We start from the raw sequence: 19,103 nt of genomic DNA, 5'->3' as shown, positions 1-19,103 counted from the left end.
ATTATTTCTTTGTGCTAACAATTCTTCTTGGCAATACATTTTATACTGTTGTGAAGTCTGTTTATTCCCCTGTTAAATGGTGTCACATCTGTAAGGAACATGCATTTGTGGGATGATCAGCAGAGCTGAGTATGTGGGTTGCACCCATTACAAATTTGTCAAATCTTCTCTGCCCAACAGTTTATTCTGCTTTTGACTCTTGCTTGGTGGATTGGACAGTTGACGTCTGAAGAAACCAGACATACTGGCAATTTAATAATTTATTAGTTTAACAAACAGGAGCCTCAGTAGCGTGTGGAAGAACCATACAGAGCCACAACAGTGTGGCAACTCCTCATGCTGGTCACCAGCCTGGTCGCACACACAGCAGGGTTTCTTAGAGACTCAGAATTTGGGAGTGGAGAGGATGGAACGGCCAGCCAGTAGTCCTGACCTCAACCCCACTGAACATTTGTGGGATCAGCTTGGATTTGCTGTTCATGGCAGATTGACCAGCACAACCACTTTGGCTGACTTGCGTCAAATGCTGGTTGAAGAATGGTATGCCATCCCACAGCAGTGTGTGACCAGCATGAGGAGGAGGCGCCACACTTTTGTGGCCACGTATGGTTCTTCCACACACTACTGAGGCTCCTGTTTGTTAAATTCATAAACTGTTATATTGCTAATATGTATTGTTTCTTCAGACTTCAATCAAGAATAAGCTGTTTGGCAGAGAAGATTTGGAAAATTTTTCATGGGTGCAACTCACATACTCAGCTCTGCTGCTGATCTCGCAAATGTATGATCCTTACAAATGTGGCACCATTTAAAAGGGAAATAAACAGGCTTTCCAACGGTATAAGAATTGGCAAGAAGCATTGTTACAACAAAGAAATGATCTACCAAACACAAATTTCCTTACTTTTTGTTTTTCTCTCTCCCTCTCTCCCTCTCTCCCTCGCATCTAATTGGTACCAGAATGTGTCAGGTAATAAGTGCAGAAATAGGTTAATCAGGGTGGCATATCTGTGTTTTTGTTTTAATTTCCAAAACAGAAAAAATGAAATTCATCGAGGACAACATGAAGACAGAAAGCATAAGTTCACGTGCACATTACAAATTGTAATGGCTTCTCTCCAGGAAAAGATCACATGGTGTTTGGTCCCACAGTTTTAGCAGTTAGACTGTAAATCAAGGAGTTTCTCATAAAACAGTCATAAGAATCCAACATCCTATTTTAAAAGATTCTTTGCCAAACAAATTTTGTTTCATTTTTAATTCCTGTTCCCCTCAAACACATTAGTGTAAAGACAGATGTAAATAGTACATTAGGTTGAGAAGGGTTTCTTTTTTATCTACAATAACTGGGATTAATGAAAAAAAAATTATGGTTACTTTGGTTTAACTACAGAGTGACTGTCTAACAACTTTGTGTCTTAATACTGTAGATCGTTCAGTTGTTCAAGTGTAAATGGTTTATTAATATGTGGCTTATATAAACTGGCTTATTATTGCATTGAAAAGACAATGAGTTGTATCCTGTTAATGGAAGGAGGGTGTTACTTGTTTTGGGGGATATTTATGATTTTGTGTACATCAAACTTTTGTGCTGTTTAATAAATCCTCTCCTGATTACTGACATGTAAGCATGTTTAATCACTGATCAAGTGTTGTTTTGTCAATATTATTTCTAGTATTTGACACCTGATGCCTCTGAAAACCAATAATGTGTTCTATGCAGTCTGTGTCTCTCAATTAGAGCACTGGCTCCTGTTAATCATGTACAGTGTAAAAAAAAATGTCACAAATAAAGCTACATTAGTTTTTGATATAATTCCCAAAACAAGTGGCAGCTCCCATTTTTTATATAGATGCTACTCTAACAGCATGAAGTGATGCATTGGTTATTTTCAGCAGTGGATTGAACCACATTTGGTTCGCTCATGAGTATTTGGCACAGCAGGGCAATACATTAGAAGTAAATTAAAATAACCTAAATTTGTGTATTCATGTTAATAAAGGGACATGTTGCCTGAAGCAACATCATGACCACTGATGGAAAATGTACCTAGAAGTCAAACTTGATTAAAGATATAGTGTAAAAATTATACTTGGTTAAAGGATAGGTCACTTGCATTATATGAATAATACTTGAGTAAAAGTGTTGGACATTCATGTAGCCTACACAAGTAAAACTAAATTATGCATATATTTACATGTGTTATATGTATATACTGTATACAAGGGTTGTTGGATCTGATATTTAGCATGTTTGGGATCATCTGAAGGTTTAATTACAACTTTGACGGATGTAACAATAAATACTCAATATACAAGACAACTAGCAACAAAGTTATCGAATAAATATAATGGATTCAAATTATAATATTTGCCTCAAGATTTCATATTTAAATCTTACTCAGTTGTCTCTGATTATTGAACATGTTTATACGGTGATGCTTTCTCAGTGCAGGGGCAAAGGAATGGCTCTCCACTTTTGTCAAAATAATGTTCGATGATGTTGTTAAACCTCACATTTAACACACTTCCCTCTGTATGTTTACTAAAGAGGGCCGAAATATGCTGAGATTTCAGCTGGTCCAGACTTCCATGGACTTAAATCCACCCAAAACAACCATCTATACGATTAAAAACATGTTTACTTTTGGATTCAGTTATGTGTCCAGTCATGGCAGTGGGAGTATTAAAAAAAACCCAGGGCCCCAGTCCCAACATGGATCACAACACTGCCTGGTACCATATGTTTGCATGACGCTTAGCGGAAGTTCCCAAATAAGGACTAGTGGGTGGGGCCACTGTAATAGTGAACGTGTGACCAGCCTAATGCCACATTCAGGTGGTTCTCGTAAAGACCAGATCGCAGCACCCTTATTGAAGAGTTTGGTCAGAATTAGCATGAAAAATCATCATTCACTGTAAAAATACCAATTTCTTTTTGTGTGTTTTTATGACAAAAAAGCAGCATGCAACTGAAGTGTCCACCATTTACAGAATGCAGTGTACAAGTTGCTGATACATCATACTGAATTCTTGACACTAAAGACTGAACCGTGTATAGTTGATATAACATTACTTGATGCGTCTATACTCCCAGCGCCTTTTATCTTCCACGTCAAAAGCTCGTCTCTCAATCCAAAGGTTGGTGTTTTTTATATACGTATTCGCCGCTGATGTGGGTCGTTCATATGGGAGCTCGCGTTATTTCTGACAGCACCTGAAGGCAACAGACCCTCCGCTAAGCTAGTATATAGAGACGCCTTCATCCTAAGGACTGGACGGCAGCGTTTCAAAGGTGACATTCGAGGGTTTGTTTTGTGTTCGCTGGACAAAATGCTTAACTCGCAGAGGTCCCTGTCTGAGCTGCCCAAGATGTCGGCTGCCAGTCAGGTGGAGAGAGCTGTGTTGGTGAGTTGTTGTGTCTGTGCTGCAGCGGCGCGAGTAGGCAGGGACACAGTGCTGTTGGGCCAGCTGGATTAACCGTCATTATGACATGTTGACATATGTAATCGATACGTTATAATAACGTCGCCAGGTTAGCAGGACGGCCACATCCTCGCGCAGCAACGCAGGTGCTGCATTCATGGCAGCTCTGTGATGTTGACCGCGGGCCTGCTCACAGCGGCACAGCTGCGCATGTTTCTGTATGATGACCGGATCATATGTTGCCCACTAATAAATGCTTTTCATACAGAGCCAGCCACTCTCAGTAGAAACCGTCACCGAGCGCAAACATGAAGTTAACTGTCATGTACACAAACCAGGCATTATGGTATGTCTCAGAATGGTTGTTAGAGGATGAAAGTATACATGAGCTGTAATAAATCCAATATGTAGCACCGTTTTCCCTATCAAATGTTCCTGCGGTTAACCAATGTTCAACACAGTACGTATGAAAACCTTAACGGAACACCTAATCATGTGGATGTGTAATGATGAAATACACTGCCACTCGTCAAGGAGCTCTGCCCTGTATGTTGTAGGCGTTTCCCTCCAGCTCCAGCACACCTGATTCAAATGAATGGGTTGCTGATCACGTGAATCAGGTGTGCAGAAGCAGGAGGCCATCTACAGCATGCAGGGCTTAACGTACAGGATTAATACACTGAACTTAAGCGGGTTTGGAAAAAAAAATGCACAAATGAAAATGTGGAGGAGATTAATCAGCATTAATACAATGAATAGACATGACCTATGCAGTCATATTTCATAATGTCTTATTTGTTTCTGTGATATTGAACATTTGGGTGCACACTTGCTTGGACCTGAATCAGAAATGAGGGTCACTAATCTGCAGTGACACCAGTCCTGTTCCATACATGTTTAACGCTGTAAACTTTGATTCATTGCTTAATAAATGGATTGATTTTAACTTGGGTTGGTTAAAGAGGTACAATGTAGTTTTGGAGAAAAGATATATAATAAAAAAAACTTTACAATTACATTTTTTATAGATGTGTATATATTAGTATAACCATCTCTGTTAACGTCATGGCACCTTGAAAAATCCTATAGCTGTAATTCAAATGCTTTTTTAGTTATGAATTTTTTGATTTTGGTTCTCTGAGCTTCATTTCAGATTTTTTGTGATTCCTTGTGTGTGTATTCTAAACTTGCTCATTTTTCACTGGATTTAAATTTGTCCTGAACATCCAACAGACCCTAAGGATAATTTACAACGTGTTCAGTGAAGGAGCTGTTGCTGAATGGTTACGGCACATGAAAGTAATCGTTACATAAAGTCATCCGCCCCTGTGAGAGAGAAATATATATGGTGCAAGGAAAAACAGAAATTCATCTATTGACTAGATGGTTTTGATGTTGCTTATTAACCCACGCCATCTTTAAATCTTGATTTATTTTTTTGGTCTTTCTGTCAGGAGGAGGAATTCAACTGGCTGCTTAAAGAAGAAGTGCACGCTGTCCTCAAGCAGCTCCAGGATGTCCTCAAGGTAACAGTTCAGCTGTCTTGTATATGGTATACTGTGGCACATAATTGTGGAGTGGAAGGAAAATGAGATGTGGTTTTCAAAATTCTGCTGTTCTGTGAAGGCCTCAAAGGTTTGCTTGGAGAACATTAGTGAACAAACAGCATCATGAAGCCCAATGAACACAGCAGACAGGTCAGGGATAAAGGTGTGGTGAAGTTTAAAGCATGATTAGGATATCCCAAGCTTTGAACATCTCATGGAGCACTGTTCAACCCATCATCTGAAAATGGAAAGAGTATGGCACAACTGCAAACCTACCAAGACATGGCCGTCCACCTAAACTGACTGGCTGGGCAAGGAGAGCATTGATCAGAGAAGCAGCCAAGAGGCCCATGGTAACTCTGGAGGAGCTGCAGAGATCCACAGCTCAGGTGGGAGAATCTGTCCTCAGGACAACTATCAGTCATGCACTCCACAAATCAGGTCTTTATGGAAGAGTGGCAAGAAAAGAGCCATTGGTGAAACAAAATCATGCAGTTGCCACAAGCCATGTGGGGGGTACGACAAACATGTGGAGGAAGGTGCTCTGGTCAGATGAGACCAAAGTTGACTTTTTTGGCCTACACGTAAAACGCTATGTGTGGCAGAAAACTAGCACTGCACCTCACCCTGAACTCACCATCCCCACCAGGAAACATGGTGGTGACAGCATCATGCTGTGGGGATGCTTTTCTTCAGCAGGGACAAGGAAGTCAGTCAGAGTTGATGGGAAGATGGATGGAGCCAAATACAGGACAATCTTGGAAGAAAACCTGTAAGAGTCTGCAAAAGACTTGAGACTGGGGTGAAGTTTCACCTTCCAGCAGGACAACAAGCCTAAACGTACAGCCAAAGCTACAGTGGAATGGTTTAGATCGAAGCATATTCATGTGTTAGAACGACCCTGTCAAAGTCCAGACCTAAATCTACTTGAGAATCTCTGGCAAGACTTGAAAATCCCAGTTCGCTGGTGAAGACATACCCCAAAACACTTGCAGCTGTCAGTGCAGTGAAAGGTGGTTCTACAAAGTATTGACTCGCCACACTTTTATATTTTATATTTGTAAAACATTTTTAAAGCCATGCGTCAGTTTCCCTCCACTTCACAATTATGCACCACTCTGTGTTGATCCATCACATAAAATCCCAATAAAAGACATTTACGTTTGTGGTTGTAATGTGGAAAAATGTGGAAAAGTTCAAGGGGTGTGAATACTTTAGCATGCCACTGTAGCTGTATTTAGGGCTGAGTGAAGAGGACCATCTCACCACCTTTACACATCAAGATCTGTTGATTTGTCATGGTTAGTACTCAGCCTGTGCAGTCAGTTGGATCATGTCATCTGTAGTTCATTTGTAGAATTATTTGAATTAGTATCCAATATGTGCTCGCCAAGTTTGTTGTACCACAAAAGTACGTAGCATTATAAACTCTCTCAAAATGAATATTCAGTCACTATCTACTCACCTTCATGCTGATGGAAAGTTTATTAGTCTGAAGTAGCTGGAGACTTAACTGAAAAAAAATGGCTCCATACAACTCGTCTGACATAATCAAAGTATCCGGAAGCCCCGAGACCCAAAACTGATTTGAAAAGCCAAAATCTTCATTGTACTTGCAGAGTTATACACACTCAACCGTGTGTCAAGTCCTCCATGAATTGTGTTCATTAACAGTCATGTTAATGTTTTATGTATTTTTTTTTTTTTTTAAAACAAGTCCCCAGCGCCTTCAGTTGTTTAGGAGAATGCTGCAAAGCTGTTTTACTCTGAAGCTCCAGAAAAGTTGTGTGGACTTAAAAGTTCCTTAAAAGATGCTGCGATGAATGTTCATCTTTTGGAGTCCCTTAACAACAAGTATGCAATCAGTGCGTGGACTGGCCATCTGGGGCAGTCAGTGTCAATCTACAACGTGAACACAAAAGGCCGTAACTTCACAACTGACCGTGTGATTAAGATTTGTTACTGATGGTTGGTTTTCTCTGCCATCGACAGGAGGCATCAAGACGTTTCTCCATGCCGACACCAGGTCTGGAGAGTCAGCTCAAACAGGAGAACTTCATCCTCGGCAGCTCAACGTAATACCTATACAACCATTATTTTTTTTGTAATAAGTGAGTCTTGTTTACATGTGCGGTTTCTGCGCTCGTCTTTAGTGAAATAACTCGTCCTCTCTGTTATTTAACGATGTCTTTCTGTAGAGGAACTGGCTGTCAGATGCTCAGTGATAGTTGGTTTGAAATATGCTGAGAATTAACATGTTGGGCCATTTCTGTCATGTTGTAATCTTTCAGAGCCTCGCTCCCCATGAAGTGTCTGTGCCTCTCTCCACGTTGTAGTAAAGATGTGATGTGTTGTTTTGCAGCATGGATCAAGTGAAGGGGGTGCTGACTCTGCAGGGCGAGGCTCTGACTCAGGCTGTGAGTTTGTCTCTTCTCACTGAGGCTGCACCCTTTGCGGGAAAGTGACACATTGGTTGACGCTCACATGGTCCCTGTTAATGTTTTGCTTTTTTAACAGGATATAAACCTGAAGGTTGCAAAGAACAACCAAGCGCTGCACTTTCAGTTCAGAGAGGACAAGCAGTGGAAACTGCAGCAGGTACAGTTCAGTCAGTCACATGTAACTCCATGATTACCATTATTATTTAAAAGTATCTTAGGTCAGGGTTAGAATGATGCTCAGCCTGATGCCCACTGCAGGGCCTGAAGCCAGCTCAGGACAGTCTTTAACATACTGTACAACTGTAGGATTATTCTTTCATTCAGCGTTCAGCACATTTCACTGTGTCCTGATAACTGATGCCAACAACAACTTTCTTATCTTGGCTTTACATATAAACTTTTGTCTTGTGTGTACATTTTCATGTAATGCTGGAATCCTGCTTTACCCATCGCGCTCACCGTACACCCCTCTCGTCTCTATTCATCTATCAGATCCAAGATGCTAGGAATCATGTGACCCAGGCTCTGCAGCTGCTGAGCAGCCATGATGACAGCTACCACTTCAAGACGGGGGCTGAGGTTAATAAGGTCTGTCCTCTGTCAACTCATGACAGCCCCACCCTGTTCCAACCAGTGCACAGCTGAGCATGGAGGAGATCCCTTTAACTGTGTCAGTGATGCTGGCTTCATGTTTCTGTTACTGCTGCAGCTGATGGATGCTGTGATGCTGCAGCTGACGCGAGCACGGAACCGCCTCACCACTCCGGCCTCCATGACGCTTCCTGAGCTGGCCACCAGTGGTCTGATGGTACAGGACACGAGACAGTAAACACTACACAAACACAGCTTTGACACCACAAGGATCAGTGTTTGAGTAACAGTGGATTTTTGAGGCAGAAACGATTCTGATCAAATCTGCTAATGAAGATGAGCACAAACACATTTGATAAGAATCCCTGGTTATCAGAGAGTTCTGAGAAAGACTGTCAGTGTGGTCAGAAGTACATACTTTGTGTACTACTGTTTTGGGCTGTTCCTCCTGGATTGGTCTGGACCTCTGTGTTCCTGTATACAGTAATATTTTAGACATCTAGCTCACAACATTTTTGGCTTATGACACTTTACGTGTAAACTTATGGCTCTTAAGTCAAATGGGAAAGAGTTCCAAAGTTAAGGAGCCACAACCTCAAAAGCAGGGTCTCCTTTGTTTTAAGCCTAGATCACAGATCTACCAGAAAACCCTGTTCAGAGGACCTTAAAGACCTGCTGCTGACACAGGCCACAGTTATCATCTGTCCCTTTCTTGTATGAACATCACGATGCCTCCAGTTCACAAAGTCAGGTCCATAGAGAAAGGTGTGGAAGAACTTTACTTTAATCCTGCACAGAGCCCTGACCTCAGCCCCTTCCAACATGATTATGAGCTAGATTCTATCACCATCATCACTGTGGGACCTCACTGATGCTCTGGTGGCTCAATAGGAGAAAAACCCTGCAGCAGGTTCAACTGGTGGAAAGACTGAATCTAGAAGAGCGGACGCTGTTACAGCAGCAAGTAAGTGCTCATCGAGTCACAGTCACCCCGTCAACTGTGAATGTTAGGGTGTCCACATATTATTGGCCATGTAGTGTATGTATTTAGGAGGCATTAGAAAAATAAACATGTCAGCGTATGTAGCATGAAGCTTCACGCTGCTGTCTTGCTGTTTGTCTCCTTCCATCAACAGAAGATGTTCACTCCTCCCATGCCAGGAGATGTCATGGTGAACTTTTACATCAACCTAAGCAAACTGTGTCTGACTGTGTACCAGCTTCATGTGCTGCCTCCCAACACCACCAAGGTTGGAACTTTTTTGACTGTCTTCAACACTATATGAAGCAGCACACGTGACTGATGGTCTCATGTTTTATCCTCTCAGAATTTCAAGACAGCTGGAAGCTCTGTGTTGCACAACCCAGGAGCAATGTTGTAAGCCCTGCTTCAATACACAAAGTGGATACTTAAAAAAAGATTGTTTCTGGTAGCGTTTGCATTGATAAATAATTTGTGTGTACTGTGTAATTTTTCTCAGCAGTTTGTAAATCAGTTTGTAAAACTAGTTTGGCACTGTACCACGGTCAGGATGTGTATCATCCAGGTCCCTTTAATCAGTCTCTCCTCCACAGTGAGCTCAACAACAACCGGTTTGAAGTGAGCCACGTTCACAAGGTAGAGTGTGTGGTGCCTTGGCTAAATGATACGCTGGTATTCTTCACCATCTCCCTGCAGCTCTGTCAGCAGCTCAAGGACAAGGTGGGTGTCTCTCATGCAACATGTGAACAAACTGAATCAGTTCTCACTTGATGAGCCTTAAAGTGACTTGGACTCTTTAAAGCTGCAGTAATCTAGGTATGTTAAATATACAGAGCTGCCAAGTAGGAGGGGCTGCTGCTACCAATCTCTCCTCCCATTTCAAGTTTTCCTTTGCATACATTTTTTTCTACACCAGTTTTAATTATTTAAGTAGTTTGTTTCTTAAAAATCATATTCCATATGTCATTTTAGCATGTCAGATGGCTCTAAATACTACAATACCCATGAGCCTGTGCTGCCTTGCTATGGAGAAGAAGCAAACATTCTGAACTCTTTGTCACTGCAGTTGAAAACAAAAGACATCATCATGGTTACTGAAATCATCACACAGCAACACATTTATTTTGTTACATTACTAGATTATTAGCATTGTAAGATGAAATGAAGTTTGTTATGAGGTGTATTAAGAGATAAGCTAACGCTAAAGATGGGTACCAAGGCTTGTGTGCTTGGATGGAAAAGGTGGCACAGAGATGCCATGGGAATTTCAAAATAAAGGTTTATATTAAAGATGATGATATGGATCCATGTTGGATGATATCGGATCATTTGTTATTGATCTGTTAATATCCATATGAGTGGATCATTATGCTCCTATTAAACACTACAGCCTCAAGCTTGCTTTCATATGGGATCTGTTCCTTGAAGGCTACTGTTGGCCTCAAATACTGTATATCATTGGCAGGTAGATACTTAACCTTGCATTTGTAATGTATAATCTTAACTAAGTTCCTCTGTCCTCCCCTCCCTGCAGATATCTGTCTTCTCCAGTTTCTGGAACTACAGACCTTTCTAATCCGCCTCCTGTCCACCCTCCAGAGACCGCTCAGCCCGAAACTAACCTAACTAAGTGTAAGGGACATCCTTGAAAGGCTTTTATTTTTTTATATATTTATCATCCAGTCATTCACTTCCAAGTGTTGCAAGATTAGCTGAGGGAGCCAATCAAAGCCCAACAAATATCAATGTTTGCCATTCACAGTCGCGTTAGCCCAGCCGACTGATGTTTTTCTGATACACATGTATTGCATTTCCCAGCACTGACTTGAAGATAACAGTGGATGAATGTTGCTGGTTTGTTATTAGAATTTTTGTGTTGTTACATTCAAGAAACATAGTACATGTTGAGTAGTCATCTGGTTCTTATCCCAACGTCTGGTGAACTGTCATGTTGTTTGGAACACTAATATGTGCACTCAGGGTTGAAAGACAGAGCAGCACTAAGAGCTCACAGTGGGAGGATTTTTTCTGGAGTACTTGAGTTCCTTCACAGCAGTTTCTAAGTTTCCTCATTTGTTTGCCCCCGCAGAATATGCTTTGTTTCTCTCAGGCTCCAGAGGATCACCTAGTTTAACATGTCAAATTTGGATTTGTATTCATGGTTAGCACTACTAAGATGGTGTATAGTGTTGTCTGGAGGAGCTTTGAGAAGTCTGCAGCCTTGGGGGATTTTCAAACCTATATACAAATCCAAGGAAGTACCAGAGGGTGGCATCTCCATACTGTATATCTGTGTTTGAAGGCAGCTGTCATAAAATGTTCTACTTTTTTAAGAAATGTCTAGGAAATTTAAAAAATGTGTTCAGTTCTCAGCAGCTCCAACAGTAGTGAAAACTGCAGCCTTGGGGGGAAAAAAACCTGAATGCAAAGTAAACAAACAGGAAGGGTGGCCCTGTCTGAGACTGACACTTCACTTGATTCACTGATTGTGCAGAAGACCAGTGTGTTCGCCAAAGTATAATTATGATGCCTGATATGGATTTTTTTTTTTTCATGCATGGGATTGAAGTGGCCATTTGCTTGGAACATAGGTGCAACAAAAATTAAAGAGTTGCATTTTGGGATTGGTTACGCTCCAGGGTTTTCTGGACTTGACCCAAAATAGGAATTAAAGTCAGGATATCTTGTAAACATTCTTATTATTTATTTAATATAAGTCCGATTTATGGAAGGACAATAGAAAAACCCAGGAGCAATCTTTGAATCTCAGTACATCCAGCTGTGCTAATGAAACCGTCCACAGTGTTGTGTCTGCTCATGTTCTCCTGGATGACACTAAGCATTTCTTATCAAAATGGCTCCCTTACTCAGAGGATTTGTTTCAGTTTCATTAATTCCTTCATTTGTCTTATGAGACTGGTTTTAAGGCCCAGCTTAAACAGCAGAGTGTTGCGCATGCAGAGTATAATTTTGCCAGGCGGGAAAAAACCAACGTCTTAGCTGTGAGGGGATGCAATCGTACGAGGAGAACATTTCCCACTGTGATCTCTTAGGGAATACAAATATGTTGGTTTGAAGAAAGTATGTTTTCTCATTCACTGACAGTATGGTAGGATGTGTTTGTGGCCCAGACCCCAATGTCTGCCCTATCACACATCGCTCATCGCTTTATCCAGGTCACATGACGCGATCTGCTCTACGTCCAGCGCCACTTGTGCGATCACTACACTGATTTTAGCATTGGAGTCGAAACCAGTGCAGCACAACCACATATCTTCATTTATTCCACACATTCCATTGCTTTGATTTAAAAAAAAATAAATAAATAAAAAAACCTGGCAGCTACATTACCCACAATTCAACTTAACAGTGACAGTTGGGTGGGAGACTGGAGTGTGTCATCTGAGTAGTAGCTAAGAGGAGCACAGCTCTGTCTAGGGGCACAAAAGGGTTTATGCTACTTTTTGTCACAGATGCAGTAGTTCTCCAAACACCTGGAAACAGTCTTATGTTGAACACATCAGTCTGAGGCTCAGGCTCTGGATCACATCATGTGGGACGGATGGTTGAGATGAGGAAAGATTATCAGGTTTATAACTTGCAAGCATTCATGTCATCAATTTCATGTTCACGTTAAATGATTCCAGAGTTGGTCATATGTGAAATAAAAACACTGCATTAACAGTATAACACCATTACCATTATATTACATCAAACTGGGTTTAATAATATTAAGCTACAGTTTGTATCTTTTTTGGTTTCAGGCAGAACTGGACACTGGCCATTACAATAACTCCTAATTGACATTAACGTGGCATTAGGTGAGACTTTGGATCTGGGCCAGTGCTTTGTTTTAGTTGTTCATTGCCCCATGTGGTGGAAATGACATGACTCACATTCCCTGTTTGTCACTACACAGATATGTCTAAATGATAAGCTACGTGTCCTGTCTCTTGATGTAATCTTTGATCTGTCTGCTCCGTGTTCATATTTATTTTACACGTTTTGCACATGCGTTGATTCCCTGTGAACCAAACACTTATCCAATCATGAACAAATGACTTAATTCCAGTAAGTGTTAATCTACTTTAAAAAGCTGCCTATCATTTAAAATGTGGAAATTATTTATCTGATATCTGTGCAATAAAAAAAAATGTGATTATAAGCTGTCCGTGTTTAGTATCCTTGCTGCCTGCTTCAGTGAACCTACACATAACAATGTCTGTATTCAACATTTCATTACACTTTGTCTCTGCTCTTCAGATGTCTTTGATGCCAGCTGTATCTCACAGTTCTCACAAAATGCACTTTTGAATGACTTTTGGGTCTTTTTACCTTTATACTTTTAATACAATTGTAATATGAACAGAACATTTCACCCAAAAATTAAAAAATCTAGTTATTATCTCCTCATCTTCATGCTGATGGAAAGTCAGTTTTGTAGCCCACAGAATGTTTGTGGAGCTCTGCAACATTCTCCCACACAACAGATGAGGGATGTATGATAGATGTTGATGGGGACTTCTTTTATTAGTGAAAAACAAACAGAAAAAATATAATACATGTTAAAAGATGTTACAATATATATGCCATCAATGTTGGGTTCATGTACCTGCCTCAGACCTACAGTGAAGATAAATGATGTCTTTGTAAGTCACTTTGGGACTTTGGAGCTGTCAGAGACTTGGGTTGCACCAGGTAAGCTTTATGAAGTAATTTTCTGATTGTTTTTTGGTTGATTTTTACATTTTAAATCAAGTCTCCAGCTACTTCAGTTGTTAAGGAGAATGTAGCTGCACAGTTTTTTCTGTGAAGCTCCAGAGTTGTTTTGTGGACTGTGACACTTACCTGACTTTCCACCAGAATGGGGGTGAGTAGATAATGACTGAATATCAGTGTTTGAATTAACTGTTTCTTATAAAAAAAAAAACAATTCTCACTCTCAATGAAGAGAAAAATATTAATCCTGACAGTAAAGAACATACAATGGCATTAAGATTCTTGCTTCATAATCAGTATATTGTCACATGTAGCCACGTGGGACTGGTTCCACAAAGACAGGCACTGACTGTGGCTTAGATCAAACAGTGTACGCTCTTTTACTGTAGTTAAACTACTAATACCAAACATGTAAAAATACTCCATTATAATTAAAAGACCTTGGTTTCAACATCAAACATAAAAAAAAGTCATGGATTCTTACCACTGGAACTCAAAGTAACCATTATAACCAATTATGTTATGATAAAACATGATAATTCTCAGATACATGATACAAAAAAATAGAACTTACAAGGTCATTAAATGTTACAATAACTAATTGATCTGAGTTGCTGATCATAGAAATTATACCATCTGCCACACTAACAGCAGATTAACAGCAATTATAATACATACTACCAAGCCTACATAACTACATAACTTGCTAGCACAAAATATACACACCTTGTGTTTTTAAATCATAAATACAGGAAAAATGGACGACCAGATTTTTTTTTCTTTCACTTGTGTCTCAGGACACTGAGCGCTCACTGCTGTGTGTTTCTGTTGCTCGTTGAAACATTTTGAAATAATGAAAAATGATACATCTAATAAAATTCAGTCATCATGAAAATATATGTAGAAAGAACATTTCATAATGAGTTTAGTTGTAATAACTTTAATTATTTGATTAATTGGTTTGTTCATTTATCTTATGCTATTTAATTATTTGCATCCACACTGCAGCGTTGATCTGTATGTTGCTCTGATGTGTTCCGAGAGAAACAAAACACAGGAAGACCGAAGGGTTTGAAGACAAAAACTAAGTGAGATACTGTTGGAGCCCACAGAGAGCGAGGCAGTCTACAGCTCTGAGCGATCCAGCCGAGCTGGTCGAGCCTCTAAACCTTCCTGTTGACCTCACAACAACACATCCGTCTTTTGTTTTATGATTTATAGCATCAGATGATTCTGTGTACTTTGTCCTCTGCAAATGTAAGAAGAAGAAACACTCCACAAATGAATGACGATGAGAGGAAATACACCAGTTAGATTAGTTAGGCATTTATTTCTTAGTAAAAGCTTCACTTTGAATTGTTACCCCTTCAGCAAACAACATGGAAGGAAGTGACGTTCAGATCTACACAGGCATAAAAACACAGAGAGCTTCTCTCTGGTATCCTAGCAATAAACAATAAAGCCCACATATCAGTGACAGTCTGTGAGATCACGTGTGTTACATTTCCTCAACTGGGGCTCATGAGATGCAACTCTTCTATGTGCAAGCAGACTAAATTTGGTTACAGACTATTGATTGCTGCTTCATCGACCTTCACGATAATTGATCAGTGAACTTCAGCTGTCAGGGCTCCAGAGCCATGTTGTCTATGCCCACCTTCCGTCTTCGAGGCTGTTGAGAAAGAGGAAACAATGTCCTTCATGAGCTCATCTGTGTCTCAGTTCATGTAACTACATGTCAGGACCAGTGACAGTTTTCTCTGCATCCACAATGCCAGTAATAAGGTGATGAGTAGTCCCGTCTTTTCCTCAAGGTTCGCTCGGCCATCTTAACATACGTGTACATGTCCTGGTGTCGCCTTTGGACAAAGATGGCAATGGTGAAACGAAGTAAACTGTGTTTTGGTGCCGTACCACCAGACTACAGAGCAGCTCCTGTTCCTCAGGCCATGAGACTCCTCAATTCATCCTCAGCACTCCATCGTAAACGCTGTTTTGATTTTATGACTAATCTGACCTGTAAAAGTCAGAATCTGACCTGGCGACAGGTTTAAGAAAGACTATAATAATCATACAGAAATAGCTAGGCCTCTCTGGCTGGTTATTGTAGGTCATACAGAAGCATCAGTATTAAATCAACACTATCTAACCTTTAAACTCCATGGTTCTTTTCAGCTTTAATGTAGAATATGACTTTAGACAATTACCAAAATGTTCTTGCTTCTCTCTGGTGTGTCCTCTATGATTTTCTATGTGATTTTATGTACTTACACAATGGACCATGATGACAGTGGGAAGACTTTTTACCACTGGTTTGTCATAGTTCATTTCATTATATCATTTTTAATCATTAAATCAATAATTCTATTTTTTTGTCTTTGTTTTTTGAACTTGTACATCTATTTCCATGTATAATAAAGAACACTGGTATATTCAGTATCAGTTGGGTTCAAGCCTTCATCTCTGACGCTGCTAGACAGCTTGAGACCCCAAATACCTTCCAACTGGCCCAAAACCACAAAGTGCCTTTTGCACTTTCTGTATAGGTTTTGGAACAGATTAAACAAACCACATATAGCACGTTGATTAATGAGCTTTAGAAGCGCTGTTAGGTGGTTTTGTCGTGTTTGATGAGAGCTAGCTGTTCCCAGTCATATTGCTTAGTGTCCCATAAGGCTGTTATCATTCTTCACATCAACATCAGTATCCACAAGAAACCCAAAATGTCAAACTGTTTCCTTTCTACATGTGACTCTTATTTTCACCATGTGTTTTTCTACTTTGTGGTCCGTCCTAAGATGCGTGCACATGTTTTTGTTGTAGGCCTGTCTTGGTTATGTAGCCTCTCTAACAGACACTCAGTCAATAAGGAGCAGTCAACCATCTGCAAATATCTCACTTTTTTTTTTTTTTTTTTTACTTCACATTGCACAAAATAATGTTGTTGTGGTTAAGATCTGGTATGTATTTGGTGTGTGTGTGTGTGTGTGTGTGTGTGTGTGTGTGTGTGTGTGTGTGTGTGTGTGTGTGTGTGTGTGTGTGTACCTTCTCATCGTCGCAGCAGCAGCAGCAGCAACAGCGGATGAGGACCAGGATGACGAGCAGCAGAACCATACCTGACATCACACACACACAACCTTTTGAATTGAAACACTCTCATTCCTACTGACCGGCCTTTGATTTTTTTTTTACCTTTTGTGCTCAATCTACCAATCATATCTAGAAATTGGATTACTCTGAATGCGCTGGTGAGCTGCTAGGGGTCTGGGGTAAGGAATGGTGAAGGAGTGGCTAAAGGGATGTTCAGTGCAATCTTTTGTATCGCTCTCTGCTCAGCGTCTAATTTGCATGAACCTCTGGTATCAACAGGTTTGTGAAACCGGACGCTGATGCTTTAATCTCGCAGAGATCATCAGACCATCTTTGCCCGCATGTCATTTCCTTCACTTTCACTCACCGATGAAGATGAAGAAGACTGCAAACGAGGCGATGTCCCAGTCAGACTGGAAGAGCTGCTTGGACTGCAGTCTGGAAACCACATCGTTGAACTGATCCTCGAACTCCTGCTCCAGGTTCCTCGGCCCCATCGCTCCGTCCGCTCTCACACACAGTGCAGATTTAGAGCTCACTGGATGGCTGGCAGGCTGATTCTCTTACTAACATCAGGGAGTAATACAAAAAAAATCTGATATCAATGTAATGTCCAATATTCTTACACATGAACACGTTTTGCACTGACCCCAAACACTTCATGTCAACGAGACAAGTAATGGAAGCAGGATGTTGAACAGCTCAGCGATAAACGCTGTGCTCCAAAATGACATGAGATCACTGAAACAGTAAATATAATTAGAAATTACTCTGATAATTTATATTTAATCATCCTGAATCAGGCCTGTGGTCCATGTCATGTTGGTGTATTTCAGAGAACAAACATGAGCTGAATCACTGCACACTTCATGGCAGACAGCTGACAGACCTAGATTTAACAAGTCACAGAAAAAAGGAGGAGTACTGGAATTTAACACAAATCTTAAATATAACAATAAAGGAAATATAATCATCTACAGATACATGAGTGTGTTTATACAGTAACGTACAAACATTTTATGTAATGTTGGGAACATAACAACACAGGAGCACAGTGGAACATTCACCTTAACACAGTGTTTTCTATCTGTCGCTGTTTACCGTTTTAATCAGAGCACTTCCTCCTGCGCTGACTGGCAACCAGGCGGAATCATTAGACATCATCAGTCACTTTCATTATTGTCATTCTTCACTCAGTAGGATTTTCAGGTGATAATGTACAATCACGTTACACTGTACATTAAAAACAAACGTAAAAAAAAAAAACACCTAGAGAAAGGGTGATATATTTGTCTTTGTAAGGAGCAGATCAGCTCACCTGTGTTCGGATCGCTTGTTGTTTGTGCGCTCTCCTTCCGGGTACGAAGGTGTACCTGACGCACCTGCTGCTGACGGTGACGCACTGGCTGGACTCCACCGGCTCGCTGCGCATTTAAAAGGAGCGCTCCTCCGGTGTCGAACAGCTGGTGAAGCAGATCATCGCTCACTGATCATTTCCACCAAGTTAGTTTATACTCAGAATGAAAAATACCAACCAAATTCCACTTGTTGTCGCGTGATTTTGGTCTGACCCAGTTATAACTGTGAGAATAAAAGAGAGATCAAAAATAAAAGATAGTATTCAAAATATGAGTTTTAGACTTGACCATGATCGTTTATAATTTCTATTTTTTTTTTAATGGGCTTTCTATAAATGTGTCATCATACAATAATATAATGAATTATGTAATGAACTGAGCCCTGGGCAGCCCTGGTGCAAACATATTGTTTCCCTCCGTTTACCCGTGATAATGAGTCACAAAATATTTGTTTTGTTGAAATCACAAGTTATTTATGCCGCTGTCATGAGATAACAGCCAAATAACCTTTGCTACGATCATGTTCATTCACATATAATGTCTCTATACAGCTTGTCCCGCATGATTTAAATCTCTGGATGTTAACCCCGCTTCAGATGGGACGCACCCTATCACTTATAGCTTAGCGACGACACTGAAGTTTCTCTATTTTAAAACAAGTCCCCAGTTAACTCAGTTGTTTAGGAGAATGCTGCAACTCCGTTTGGCTGTGAAGCTCCAGAAATGTTTCGTGGATGAAACTTCTCCCGACTTTCGATCCGCATGAGGATGAGGAGGTACTGACTGAACCTTCATTTTTGGTTGAACTGTGCCTTTAATTATTACCGACCAGACACCGTGACCTCTGTGGTAGTAAAGTCACTGGGGTTACTTTGTGCTGGCCCAGCTCAAAGCCATCAAAGCTGCTGCACCACCCACAGCCCACCTGCAGAGCTGACAGGTGTGTAGA

At 40.5% G+C, this 19,103-nt stretch overlaps 2 protein-coding genes across 4 annotated transcripts; one reads left to right on the top strand and one right to left on the bottom strand.

The window, feature by feature from the left end:
• Positions 1-2,967: 2,967 nt before the first annotated feature.
• rogdi (rogdi atypical leucine zipper) lies at positions 2,968-13,152 on the top strand. 2 transcript variants are annotated; one of them, XR_005072763.1, is made up of 12 exons: positions 2,968-3,408; positions 4,881-4,952; positions 6,966-7,048; positions 7,336-7,390; positions 7,491-7,571; positions 7,907-8,002; positions 8,124-8,222; positions 9,142-9,255; positions 9,334-9,383; positions 9,581-9,707; positions 10,522-10,619; positions 12,752-13,152. XR_005072763.1 is itself a non-coding variant. In XM_037088131.1 (11 exons), exons 1-11 carry the CDS (start codon positions 3,334-3,336, stop codon positions 10,561-10,563), a joined length of 894 nt encoding a protein of 297 aa, XP_036944026.1. In that variant the 5' UTR covers positions 2,969-3,333; the 3' UTR covers positions 10,564-13,152. The 2 variants fall into 2 exon arrangements, 1 of the variants encoding a protein (XP_036944026.1); XM_037088131.1 differs by having other exon boundaries at positions 2,969-3,408; positions 10,522-13,152.
• A 1,862-nt stretch (positions 13,153-15,014) lies between these two features.
• Positions 15,015-18,259, bottom strand: smim22 (small integral membrane protein 22). 2 transcript variants are annotated; one of them, XM_037088132.1, is made up of 4 exons: positions 18,115-18,259; positions 17,164-17,362; positions 16,752-16,822; positions 15,015-15,378 (listed from the first exon to the last, which is right to left on the bottom strand). In XM_037088132.1, the coding sequence occupies exons 2-4, from the start codon at positions 17,291-17,293 to the stop codon at positions 15,331-15,333; spliced, it is 249 nt and encodes an 82-aa protein (XP_036944027.1). In that variant the 5' UTR covers positions 17,294-17,362; positions 18,115-18,259; the 3' UTR covers positions 15,015-15,330. The 2 variants fall into 2 exon arrangements, with proteins under 2 accessions (XP_036944027.1, XP_036944028.1); XM_037088133.1 differs by lacking the exon at positions 18,115-18,259 and adding an exon at positions 17,898-18,053.
• Positions 18,260-19,103: the final 844 nt, after the last annotated feature.

Source organism: Acanthopagrus latus, chromosome 23, assembly GCF_904848185.1.
Source record: "Acanthopagrus latus isolate v.2019 chromosome 23, fAcaLat1.1, whole genome shotgun sequence".
Classification (NCBI taxonomy): Eukaryota; Metazoa; Chordata; class Actinopteri; order Spariformes; family Sparidae; genus Acanthopagrus; species Acanthopagrus latus.
The sequence above is the reverse complement of the archived record's forward strand: the minus strand, read 5'-3'. Positions and strand labels throughout refer to the sequence as shown.

Bases quoted from the DNA above. Each gene is read 5' to 3' on its own strand.
- rogdi (XM_037088131.1), top strand. From the start codon at position 3,334: ATGCTTAACTCGCAGAGGTCCCTGTCTGAGCTGCCCAAGATGTCGGCT. The intron at 4,953-6,965 runs GTAACAGTTCAG...TGCCATCGACAG, and splicing joins AGCTCCAGGATGTCCTCAAG to GAGGCATCAAGACGTTTCTC. The intron at 7,572-7,906 runs GTACAGTTCAGT...TTCATCTATCAG, and splicing joins AGCAGTGGAAACTGCAGCAG to ATCCAAGATGCTAGGAATCA.
- smim22 (XM_037088132.1), bottom strand. From the start codon at position 17,293: ATGGGGCCGAGGAACCTGGAGCAGGAGTTCGAGGATCAGTTCAACGAT. The intron at 16,823-17,163 runs GTGAGTGAAAGT...GTGTGATGTCAG, and splicing joins AGTCTTCTTCATCTTCATCG to GTATGGTTCTGCTGCTCGTC. The intron at 15,379-16,751 runs GTACACACACAC...CTTTCTCAACAG, and splicing joins GCTGCTGCGACGATGAGAAG to CCTCGAAGACGGAAGGTGGG.